Source organism: Thunnus thynnus, chromosome 22 (genome assembly GCF_963924715.1).
Source record: "Thunnus thynnus chromosome 22, fThuThy2.1, whole genome shotgun sequence".
NCBI classification, from domain to species: Eukaryota; Metazoa; Chordata; class Actinopteri; order Scombriformes; family Scombridae; genus Thunnus; species Thunnus thynnus.
In genome coordinates this window covers 18,909,772-18,922,997 of record NC_089538.1, presented here as the reverse complement: position 1 = coordinate 18,922,997, position 13,226 = coordinate 18,909,772, and the positions used below count along the sequence as shown (strand labels likewise).

Here is a 13,226-nt window from a genome sequence, read left to right as displayed (position 1 = left end):
AGTTGTCACATCATAAAACTTAATTATTCAACTGATAACGGCCATTTAATGCGGCGTCAAATGACACAACATTGAAACATAGAGATTTGACATATCCGTGGTTTGCAGAAACGTACAATGTCAATATTTTATTTCATTGATTGGATTGAAACACATTCATCACAGCCAAAGAAAGACAATCAAAATGTTCAGACATTCAGACATGACAGATTAAAAGTGCACACACTTACGAATATGCGATTGTTTTTACAATTAGATTTTTAATCTGTTATTAACAAACCAATGGATTTAATTCCAACATGTCATCACAAAATAAGAAATTCAACTTCTTTGTAAATGTTTTATACTTTAAAAATGTTGCTGAGCCCTAAACGTTCTTTCAAACCTGTAAACCATTTTATTATCACATTTTAAAATTAATACAGTAAAGTTTTGTAACAATGAAACAAATATTTTGACTCTATTGTTATAAAAAGATAATAATTACAGTCTTGTACAAAAGATTTTTCACAAAAATCCTTAAAAGACTTCCGACACTTTGGAAGAAGGTTTAACTTTTTCAAATCTTTGTCTTGGAATAAAAACCCAAAATATTTCATCTGACATCTCTAAATAAAACGCATTTGTGAGGACAAAGGGAGGGAGGGGATGTAACTTTAAGTTACAACATATAAATTATTCAACTAAGTCTCTCAGTTCAGACCGATCTCTTCTTCAGTCGTTGTCTCCGTCTCTGGGTTTGAGACCGGAGCATCCCGAACATCCACCGAGTCCCTTCTCCTTCACATTGTAGTCGAAGCGAGGCAGCACCAGAACGCTGCCTTCCGGTTCGTTTTTGGATGTAGCGTCACTCAAGGCCCTCTCCTCCTCCACGGACATGATGTTCTTCACCAGACACGTGATGGCCGCGTCAATGTTGGTGTTGTCCTGAGAAGACGGAGGTTAAAGAGACATAAACAGGGGAGGAGAGAGCGAGATGTAACAACAGACTAACTAGCTTATGATGTTGTTTTCAAAAGCTCAATTGTCCTCGTACACACTCAAACGCAAAACCAAAGTTTTCAGATTTATCCATTCTGGTGACTATTTTTGAAAATATCTGTTTTCATTATTTTCAAAATAATGGGTACCACTTAACAATAAGACTACCCTTATAAAGATTTTACAAATGGTTTCTAATTAGGTTATTAATTAGGTTGTAATCACTTCATAAATTATACATTAACAATTATAAACAGGTTATAACACAGTTTTCATGCATCGTCGCAGGATCACTATTTGGCAAGATCAAGTTACTGCTTGCTACTCATTTATCTTACTAATGAGTTACTAACATTTATTACTGACAAAAGGGAGCCTTGTTGTAAAGTGTGAAACACCTGTAATGCTGCCCTAAAGAAGACACCAACCAACATGAGGCATCACAATATACAACTTTAATATCCACTGTGCGTAACAACCTGATAGCATATGTCATATCAACACCTGTGATAATAATGAGGACAGCTGCTGATAGCGTGCTGGAAATGTCAAGGTAAACAATAATGCCTTAGTGTATGAATCTAATCATATGCCATAATTTGATATGCCAAATGAAACTTTTTTGACTATTAAGATATGCTGACGGTGGTTAAATGCTACTAACTTATGGACAAATATCTGATGACGCTGACAGGTATAAGGTAAGATAAGTAACCAATTAGATCTGAGGCTTAACAGTACAGAAAAATGTGGGCTCGCTATTTGGCAAGCAAATGGTCACTGTTGCCCTTTTTAACTAATGCGTTATAACAGCTTATTAATGATTTATAAAGTGTTAACAACTTATTAATAAACTATTAATAAATCCTGTATAAGGGTAGTCTTATAGTAAAGTGGCACCAAATAATATCTTTTCAGATTTAAGCTGTGTACTCTGGAGCGGTGAAAGTGAACCAAAAAAGTAAAAATACGGCCGTAAAAACCAAAACGATGAGCTGAAAGAAGCTAAAATGCTCTGTAGAGCTGAGGAGAACTTCAGAGTTGGGTGATAAATCTCTAGTCAGTATAGTCAGTTTTACAATTATAAAATAAAAAATATAAATTAATTCAGCTTTAAATTCCTTAAAGATCCCCTCCAGCTGTATATAAGATTCTCTACTTTGAATAATATGAAATTTGTGTCTAATGTGTTTTTTTCTCCACAAATCTTTCTTCCCCGCTCCAGCAGATGAAAGTGAAAACAGCCTTTTAGTGTCAAACTGCACATAAATCATTCATCAACATCCAACCGAAGCAACAACGAGCAAAACAAATTTTTCGAGTGGAGGAGAAACTTTAATGAATCAGTAAATTAATCAAATATTCTTTTGAACAGCAGCTACAACTGAAAAAGACAACAACTTTCCCCATTAAGTTAATCCAGTCAAACTTTATTACATTATATTATTAACTTTATTATAACTATCTCTCCACTCAGTTAATAAACATAGTCCGTAAGTGTAGAAACTGGCAAACGTGGTCATGTGACACGAACAATTACTTACTTAATTACTCCAAGATAAACCATTGTTGTGTTAAACTTATTTCTTAACTGTGAAGAACATTTTTTTTAACTGTGCAAAAAAAGAGATTAGAAAGTAAACACAAGCAAAAGGACATGAAAGCAGATTAAAAGTATAACGGATCTAATTTGCGCGCTATAAATAGCTGTTGCTTCTAACTCACCCCTTCGAATATAGATCAATTGAGTAAGTAGATAAATAAAATCTAATCAACCAAAGAGAACAGCTATACCACAACAAGCTCCTTGTCCATATCCCCCCCAAAAAACAGGCAGAAAATCCCTTTAACTCCTCGTAGGCTCTCGGTTACAAATGAAGACGCTGTTGGTAATTTTTAGTTGGGTGTTGGTAATTTTAGCTGCAGCGGGGTAATTGCATTAATACGTGTGTTAATTGGCGACCGACAACACGGCAGCAAGAAGGAGCAGCTTTATCTCCAGAAACCAGGCGGTGTTAGTAAATGAACTTGACACTTTTCACAGCTAAATGTTTCCTTTTCTACTTTACAGAGTCAACTTTGTGGTTGTGAATTTGTCACTTCCTGGAGTGGAGGACGGATGTCTTGCCAATGACCAGACAACTGGATTTTTAAATTTTGTGGTTTTGACATGTGAGCCAAGTGTATATTCACATTAAACTGTTAACTTGTGCAGCTTGAAAACTGAGAAAAAGGAGAGGAGAGTTGGCATGAAGAGAAGAGAGACTGGAGTTAAATATAGAAAGAAAAGAACAACTAAGTGAGGCAGAGGAGTAATGAGAAATGCGCCTAGAAAATATGCAGTGACATTTGTTTACAGTGGAAATGAATGAAGACAGTGACGAAGAACAGAAAAAGAAACAGATCACGGTTTATAACAATATTTGCATTCCTCATGGTAACATTAACACGCAGAAGAACATCAGGTCTTACCTTGGCAGAGGTTTCAAACCAGCCGACGAATCCGTACTCCCTGGAGAAGTTCTCCAGTTTGGGCAGTTTAGGGCACAAACCGTGCCGCCGCTGGTCACATTTGTTGGCCAGTAGAACAACTGGAACCGGCCTCCCGTTGCTCAGGGCGACCTAACAAAAAAACAGATGAGGAAATGTGATGTGACTTAAAACAGAACAGAACAGCAGCTCTAAGGAGATGACTAAGATTTCAGCACCTAAAGTCTGCATTTCTTCACCAAATACATCATAATAGAGCAGAAAAGTCCAATTTCAATGGATTTTATAGATGAGGCCAAGAAATACAGTGCAAAATAGATATCTTTAGCAGGCTTCAGTATTTAATAATCCACTGGTCATATAACTAAGTGAAAAAGAGAAGTTTTCATGGGCTAAATGTGCAGATAATACCACCAAAGCTTGTTGTTTATTCCTCCTCTGATATCATATAAATATGTTAAACGGGTATTTTAAATACAGTTTAAAAGATAAAGTTGACCAATAGAAACCAAACTAAAAGTCTTCTGTTTGTTAGCAGACTGGACATGTTGTTATTTGAAGAAGGAAATCTAGGTTATAAAGTAAACAGTAAGCTTAACCTTTGGATGTTGTACTGTTTATCTCTGAGTGAAGTTTGTCCTAATTTACTGCTGGTTTTTACAGTTTGTGGACGTTTCCAGTGTATTTCTGTAGCTGGACATAGAGCTGTAATCTCTACTGCCTGTAGGTCTTTTTCATGGTTGCTCATTTTTATCTTTTATCTTATGTTATTGTTTAACTATGTATTTATTTATTCATGTAGTGCATGTCTTATATGTTATATGTTATTCTAACAGCTGCTGTGAGGCCGGTTTCCCTTGAAGAGACGATAAAGTTAAAAGGAGAGGCTCACAACTGTTCAAGTTTGTCTTAAAACAATGGTCCGATGCTTACAAGTGCTTACAGTGTATGTGTAAGGGGGACAAAATCCTTTGTGTTTTAGCTATAATGTGTTTAAAAGTTTATCTGAAGTTAATATGAAGCTTCAGCTGTCTGGTTTAGTCAAATAAAGCAGATATCTCCCACGGTTACAATCTTCTTAGTAAAATATTCTCTATTCGTGTGTTGACGGACAGTTTTCCTGTTCAGCTGCAGTTGAAGGATCGTAACATAAAGAGGGAATTTTGCAGTAAAAAGACTTTAGTATTAAAAGATATTGACTTGATTTGACTAATTTGGCTGGTTGAAGCTTCATATTAGCCTCAAGTAAACTTTTAAACACATTTTTGTACAGAAGGAGGGCTGTGGAAGTGGTCCTCCATCACTTACATTGAAAGTGCATTATGAAGAGATTTCTTAGTGGTTTATGGTTATTTGAGCACCTGACAATTGTTTTAAGACTGACTTGAAAAAGTGTGAATGTATCCTTTAAGTGAAGTGAAGCGAAGTCACTGACAGACCAGACTTTCAGTCACATATTTAGATTTCAATCTGACGTTTATAGTTGGAAGCGTATGAGAGAAAAGCATAACCGCACATTTTACTGTCGATGGAATGAAAATAAATATCGACACAGCGCATCCAACATCCAATGTCACTGCAGAGGTTATTAAAGGGTAATGTGGGAAATCATGACTGCAGAATAAGTAGACAAAGCAGCCGACGTCACAGATTAAAGGTTCCACTTGTATTTTACAAAAGTCTGTAGCTGCTTCCTCGCATGACTGGCAGCTGTAAAACTAATTAGAGGGTGGATGCTTTCTAACCCTTTCCTTCCCTTTCTCCTTCACTTATTTCCTTCCCAAATTTACCTTCGAGTCCAGGTCTCCTTTCCACTTGAGGACGGCCTGAAACGTGGAGAGTCGGGTCATGTCGAAGACGACGAGAGCCCCTACAGCCTCTCTGTAGTACACACGCGTCATGTTGCCATAGCGTTCTTGTCCTTTAGAGAGAAAACAGAAGAAAAGACGACAGAATAAATAACATTTATGAGGTTTATGTTACAAACGTGATCAGTACAACATGGTGAGGAATTAGTTGAACAATTCAGGAGTTTCAGTTGTTGTATTATGTGTCTTTCTGCTCTCTCTATACACAGCACTTTATAAAGCGTTTTATTTATTTTATTACTATTACTATTATTATTATTATTGTTATTATCCTAATCAAAGTGTTTCTAATGTATACCATATCTAATAGGCACATTTTTGGATGAACCCAAGTACCACCCCCTAGTTGCACCTTTCTAATTAATGGACCAAATATGGCGTCACCCGTATCCCTTCTTCCCTTGCCTCTCTTAATCTTGGACAACGATTGGTCTGAAGTCACATGACCATATATCTAACCCATCTTTGTAGATGCCCCATTGGCTGATATGTGTCTGGATGTATATGATTGGTTGTCTTTTACATCTTTTTAAACTTTTTTTTACCTTTTTTCATACCAAACTTACTTTATTTAAATGTTGTTTGTAATGTGTTTTATGATGACCCTGATGAAGGCCAAAAGCCGAAACGCTTCGGTCAACTAATAAAGTTGTTCTTCGTACTACAAGTGTTGCTGGAGGTCTCGTCTCTCTAGAATCAGTTGAGCCATTCAGGAGTTTCAGAAACGGATCTCAAATATTCACGTGTTGTGGCTGCAACCTCAAAGTTCGTCTGACACTTTATAAAACTTGATTAGATACCTGAAAATGTTCTTAACTCAAACCTTATCTTGATTACAGATCAACTTAACATAGAGACATGTAGTAAATCTTTCTGGCCTGTATTTGAAGAGTTTTATTTCAAACAAAGACTCAAGAGCGCACCGTCGGTAGTTCCTGCTGAGTCACAGTTATTTCTAATTTACTGTTATTTGTAAGATTTACAGTTCATATATATATATTTCTACACGCACTGAGATGTTTGATTCAAATTCAAATATCACAAAAGATATTTGTAAAATAGAACATTTAATCCAGTGTTTAACCAGTTTTTTGAAGGGTAGATGTCACTGTTGTTGATGAATACTGTATATTTTCCACATTTCTGACTTGCATCGTAAACACAATTAACTGTTAATATGTGTGAAACGTATATATGGCAAATAAATTGGAGGAAAAAACGGTTTATGATATGTTGACTGAATAATAAAATGTGAAAGAATGAGAAACGGAGTAAAATTAAATCTTGTTAAGTCGTGAGTTCGTGCAGAAAAATACATCTTTTGTTGAATCTAAGTATGTGTGTATGACCGTGTGCGTCATACACACATACTGAATATATGAATAAGTCTCTATCCTGGAAGCTAACTTCCTCCACATGATCCTAATATAGTGGTGAATCAACAAGTGAGCATCTGACACACACACACACAAACACAAACACACACACAAGCAGCCTGAGAGTTGTCAGCAAATGTTATCTCCGTGTTTCACTCACCTCAACAGAGTGTGAGAAAGACTTTAAACTACCTCTTAAAACTATCCAATCACCGCTAACAGTTCAGACTTTAGAATAAGACCTCGTAGGTCTGCATGTGGGTCACATAAAACCTAAATCAGATTTAGTGTTGGAGCACAAGTGATACCTGTTAAAGGAATAGTTTGACATTTTGGGAAATATGCTCTTTCAGTTCCTTGCCAAGAGTTAGATGAGAAGACCAGTACAACTCATGTCTGAAGTGGTATCGATGTTCTCATCTAACTCTCAGCAAGAACACGAATTTCCCAAAATGTCAAATTCTTCCTTTAATATCTCTACTGCAGTGGTGGAAATTAACTAAATCCATTTACTCAAGTACTGTTTTGAGGTACTTGTACTTTACTTGAGTATTTCCATTTGATGCTACTTTATACTTTCTACTCCACTACATTTATTTTGCAGCTTTAGTTACTTTTCAGATGAAGATTTGACACAATGAATAATATAACAAGCTTTTGAAATACAACATTGTTAGAGATGAAACCAGTGGTTTCCAACCTTTTTGAAGCTTTTGACGTCTTACATAGGGCAGTGTGTAGTCGGGTCACATTTCAGATGTCTATGAGTTGTTAACAGCTCCACCAAATAGTGATTTTTCCCTCTAAACTTCTCACATGCTTTCATTTCAATAAATGTTCAAATGATCCAATATTTCACCCAAAAATCAAAAGATTTGTGTATCAGAACTTTGTTTTCTCTTCTTTCCTCTTCCATTAATCATCTCACGACCCCTCAGATTTATCTGGTGACCCTTTGGAGGGGCCCGACACCTATGTTGGGAACCACTGGACTAAACTAGTTAACTGTATATAAAGTAGTTGAAACTAGCTCCACCTCCAGCAGCTACAACACTAACATGCTGCTCTAACACTGATGCTTCAGTATTAATAATCTAATGATGTCATATATAATAATATATCAGTCAGAGGGACCAAACCACTACTTTTACTGCAATACTTTAACTACATCAAGCTCATAATACTTATGTACTTTTACTTAAGTAGGATTTTAATGCAGGACTTTTACTTGTAATGGAGTATTTTTACTTTGCTGTATTGGTACTTTTACTTAAGTAAATAATCTAAATACGTCTTCCACCACTGCTCTATTTTCTGAGCTGCACATTAGCATCTATTTGTATTTCAGTAATTGACTTTGTGGTTCAAATGTGTTGTTTTTTTGAGATCTTATCTTCTTACACAAATGAATGAATATCAGATTGTAAGTCTGTACTCACTAAAAGTGAAGTTGTATTTATTTGTGACAGATCCAGTACAAAATGTCTACTGGGAATCTGCCAGTTTAGCCCTGAGTGAAGCTAACCTCCATACTGGTCAACAAAAAGATGTCATGACTGGAGAACTCAGAAAGAAAGGCCTTTAACTTAACTAATCTTGACACAAGCAGCTAATAAAACATTGCAAATGTTGTGGTGTAAAAAAAATTGACTTTGTAAACACCTTGTGATGGACGAGTGAAACACTCCCTCACTCACACAAACCAGTGATGCAATTATCACTTTCATGTGCTGGCAAGAATAATCTGCCAGCTGTGTGTCTGTGTGTGAGAGAGAAAGACACACTGTCAGAGTTTAAAAGTCACCATGCAGTGACTCCAGCAGCAGCTCCAGTATGAAGTCATCACTGGTTTGCTGGTCTAAAGTCCGTCTGGCTAACAGCCTCAATAGGATGTCTTCATGTAAATGACGCCTCTTATCAGCTATCATGTTGCTCAACACCCGCAGAAGATAAACCGTAACATGTGTGTGTGTGAGAGAGAGAAACAGAGCTGAGAGACAAGGAAGAACAGTGTTTCTAAAAGTACATCAAATTAAACTAGAGAGACGTGATGGTTTTATAATCAGAAAACAAAGAGTTTTTCTTCTTTTATGACACCTAATCTGACGGGTAATGAGACATACTGGAGGGTAAACTCAACATTTCATCTGCAGAAATGGAGGTTTACCACATCTTGCAGGCGGTCACTTCTCACATCATGCGTTGTCATTGTCGGATGCATCAGCAAAATGCAGCTTTTCTATGTTTGGCTTGCTTGTTGCATCGTATTTGTACAGTCCAAGTTCAACTAAGTGCCAATTAGCTATGACAAGTGGATTTGACATTTTAAATATATATATTTATGCATTTATGACTAGCTAAAACTTTAATTTAAGATTTCTCTAACTACATTCTTTCTATTTTCTTATTATTTGCTGCATCCATGCCCAAATAGACACAACAACACCATGTCTTACATGATATAAAACCACTTTCATACAGATTTGAAGTATATTTTTTTATGCTAAATAAGCATTTTGACGTGTATGTCATATTGTCACCTTCCTAAAATAATGGCCTGTGTCATTTTTTAACAAAAATGATTTTTTTTGGCTAAATCATCTCCTCATGACGCTGGCCGCCTCTGGTAAAATCGCCAACATCCTCAGTTGAACAGATCATGCGATTCTACCCCTGTAGTATAACAGCCTACGTCAAGAGTGTGAGTAAATCGTCATATTGCGTAGTTATTTAGTCTTTTTATTCAGTCTTTTTAGTCAGCAAAATAGCTAAGTCCATGTAGCTAGCATTAGCATTTAGCAAAGAATGGAAATGCTCCAGAGTCTGTGGCTGTTATAAGTGATTACAAGGCTTTCTGTTAACTCTTTTCTGCCTTTTAAACAATATCTCATCTACAGTTTTTGTCTCATTTTTTCCACATTACATGATCTAATTAAGAAAGATTTGAATACCGTGTTGTAATCTAACAGCTAGAAATTATGCGTATAACTAAAAAATTACAAAGGATCCTCTTTACTTTTGTGTTTTTATTTAATGAAAATCTCACTTGAACATAATATTAGTAATCATAACATCATTTGATTGTAGTATTATAGTAGCCTGTTGTGCAGTGTCTATAGACAGCTTGCACACCATGATGATTTTTCATGTTTTCTGAGAAACCTGAATAAATGACTTGGGTCATTACTGGTGACGAGATGCAAAACTGAGTATATATGAGTCTGCAAGGAGCCATGAACATTTACCATAAAATCCAAACTTTATAGATAGTAAACTATGTCTAATAATATTTGATTCTCTAGACTATAAGTTAGTTTAACCTTGATACCAGTTTTTAGAAAACCTGAACCCAGTCTAAACCTGAACCTGACCCACATACAATATCATTACATGATTATAATGTCATTTATAGGTGACTTGATGTTGTGTTTGGTGTCATATTTGAGTAATTCATGTGTTTTTTGACTTGTAGGACACATGCAGCTACAAGCAAAGCAAATATTACAAATCTGACAGAATCCATGAATTAATTAAAAACTGATCAAGAGTCTGGTAGACCTAAACTTCAAAATGACCTAAACTTACTAGTTTTACCTGAAGCACAGTGACACATTAGTGTCACATGGCGATGCAGTGGTTATCCTATTCTTTACTTAAGTAAAAATAACAATATCACAATGAAAAAATACTCAATTACAAGTAAAAATCCTGCATTCAAAATCTTATTTAAGTGAAAGTAAGTAAAGTATTGTCAGCAAAATGTACTTAAAGTATCAAAAGTGAAAGTAATCATTATGTAAAATGGCCCAATTTAGAGTTAAAGTTTAAATATTAAAACTGTTTAATTGTAAGCAGCATTTTAATGTTGTCATGATGGTTAATTTTAACACCTTATAGTGTTGAATAGTCTAATCTATATGCTCAATCTATGCATATATGACAAACTAATCATGTGTTTTACATATAAAATATTGATTTAGAAAGTAACTTTAGTGCTGAAATAAATGTAGTGGAACAGAAAGTACAATATTTCCCTCTGAAATGTAGTAGAGTGGAAGTATAAAGTAGCACAAAATGGAAATAGGCAGTGGTGGAAAGTAACTAAGTACACATAAACCTAAATCAGATTTAGTTTTGGAGCACAAGTGATACTTGTTAAAGGAACAATTTGACATTTTTGGGAAATATGTTCTTTCAGTTCCTTGCCAAGAATTAGATGAGAAGTGGTCTGAAGTGGTATCAATGTTTTGATCTAACTCTCAGCAAGAACACGAATTTCCCAAAATGTCAAATTCTTCCTTTAATATCTCTATTGCAGTGGTGGAAATTAACTAAATCCATTTACTCAAGTACTGTTTTGAGGTTGTACTTTATTTGAGTATTTCCATTTTAAGCTACTTTATACTTTCTACTCCACTACATTTATTTAACAGCTTTAATGACTTTTCAGATGAAGATTTGACATAATGGATAATACAACAAGCTTTTAAAATACAACACATTGTTAGAGATTAAACCAGTGGTTTCCAACCTTTTTGGCTTTTGACGTCTTACAAAAAGCAGTGTGTAGTCGGGGTCACATTTCAGATGTCTCTGAGTTGTTAACAGCTCCACCAAATAGTGATTTTTCCCTCTAAACTTCTCACATGGTTTCATTTCAATAAATGTTCAAATGATCCAATATTTCACCAAAAATCAAAAGATTTGTGTATCAGAACTTTGTTTCTTCTTCTTTCCTCTCCCATTAATCATCTCACGACCCCTCAGATTTATCTGGTGACCCTTTGGAGGGGCCCCGACACCTATGTTGGGAACCACTGGACTAAACTAGTTAACTGTATATAAAGTAGTTCAAACTAGCTCCACCTCCAGCAGCTATAACAGTAACATGCTGCTCTAACACTGATGCTTCATTATTAATAATCTAATGATGTCATATATAATAATATATCAGTCAGAGGAACCAAAACACTACTTTTACTGCAATACTTTAACTACATCAAGCTCATAATACTTATGTACTTTTACATGCAGGACTTTTACTTGTAATGGAGTATTTTAACATTGCTGTATTGGTACTTTTACTAAGTAAATTATCTGAATACTTCTTCCACCTCTGCAAATCGGCTACTCAAGTACAAATACCTCAAAATTCCTACTTAAGTACAGCACTTGAGTAAATGTACTTAGTTACATTCCACCACAGGCGGTTTCTGGCAAATATAACCACAATCTGAAGGCAGCTGCTCCTTCACATTTTCCCTGCATGAAGCCAAATTTTTACGCACCGGCGATGTCCCAGAGCTGCAGCCGCACCACCGTCTTGTGATCCCAGTTGAGCACTTTGAGGGCGAAGTCGACTCCGATGGTGGCCCGGTAGTGCTGGGAGAACACTTGGTGGACGTATCTCTTTATGATAGACGTTTTCCCGACTCCCAGATCGCCGATGACCAACACTTTCAGCAAGCGCTCGTGCTGCATAGCTGCTCCGGTTGAGAGCGCGCGAGTTAAACGGATGGAACGGTGATGTCTCCAATTAATGGGTCGCGCGTGGAAAAGAGACGATTACAAAATGTGAAGGGTTTGGCCATTGACAGCAGTACTGATGGATCTACATATATATGCAAAAAATAGCCTGTAAATCATACTTTATACAACATTTTACCGAACTAAACAGTAAAATGCGCACAAGTGATGAGCAATTACACTAAACACTGACTCTCAGTATAACTGTGATGTAAGCAGTGTTGAAAAAAAGTCGCTATAAACTCACTGTTGAGTCCCGCAGATAGAAAATCAACCCGCACAGGAAGAGTCTGTTAAAATGTCGTTCCGATTGTACCGGTGTCATCCTCGCTCGCTCTACCGAAATGCTGCTTATCTGTCTGTCAGTGTGCAAAAGTTTACAGTAGTAAAAAAAAAAAAAAAAAAAAAAAAAGAAGAACTTGCTGGATGTCAAACGCTGTCGTGGCTGAGAAGTCAAGGAAGTGTGGTGTGTTGTTTAGCCTGCGGTGTGTGTGCACATCTCCTCAACTGTTTGCTTTGCAGGCATCACGTCCTCACAAAAAAAAAAAAAAAAAAACACACTGAGACTGCGATGAAGAAGCCTGTCAGCAGTTTGCTCTGCAGCTGTCTGCGCCACGACCACGCCCCCCCCTCCGCACTGTGTGTGTTTGTGTGTGTGTGTGTCATAGGCTACTTTTAGGAACAAATTTGGGGGTAGGTTTGGACAAGTAGTGGTTATGGTTAGGGTAAGTCCCCAGGAAATGAATGTAAGTTTATGTAATGTACCCAAAAAGTGACGACGATCTGATCTGATGTGTGTGTGTGTGTGTGTGTGTGTGTGTGTGTGTGAGAGAGAGAGAGAGAGAGAGAGTCTAGCGGCCGCTTTATTAGATACACCGGCATTTAAATGAAAGCATTAGTGAATCATGTGGCTGCAACTCAAAATAGCACATATAGAAAACTTTTAGTGTTTGAATTCTACGTCATCATTCGACTTTATGCATAA

General features: G+C 36.3%; 1 protein-coding gene across 1 annotated transcript; it reads right to left on the bottom strand.

Moving 5' to 3' along the window:
- Positions 1-240: 240 nt before the first annotated feature.
- Positions 241-12,929, bottom strand: zgc:162171 (uncharacterized protein LOC565931 homolog). Its single transcript, XM_067578987.1, has 4 exons — positions 12,004-12,929; positions 5,262-5,392; positions 3,454-3,603; positions 241-927 (listed from the first exon to the last, which is right to left on the bottom strand). The coding sequence occupies exons 1-4, from the start codon at positions 12,194-12,196 to the stop codon at positions 715-717; spliced, it is 687 nt and encodes a 228-aa protein (XP_067435088.1). The 5' UTR covers positions 12,197-12,929; the 3' UTR covers positions 241-714.
- Between the last annotated feature and the right edge of the window lie 297 nt (positions 12,930-13,226).

Coding starts and splice junctions, on each gene's coding strand:
- zgc:162171 (XM_067578987.1), bottom strand. CDS start 12,196: ATGCAGCACGAGCGCTTGCTGAAAGTGTTGGTCATCGGCGATCTGGGA. Junction 3,604..5,261: donor AAGGAGACCTGGACTCGAAG/GTAAATTTGGGA, acceptor TTTTTTTGTTAG/GTCGCCCTGAGCAACGGGAG. Junction 928..3,453: donor GGTTTGAAACCTCTGCCAAG/GTAAGACCTGAT, acceptor CCGTCTTCTCAG/GACAACACCAACATTGACGC.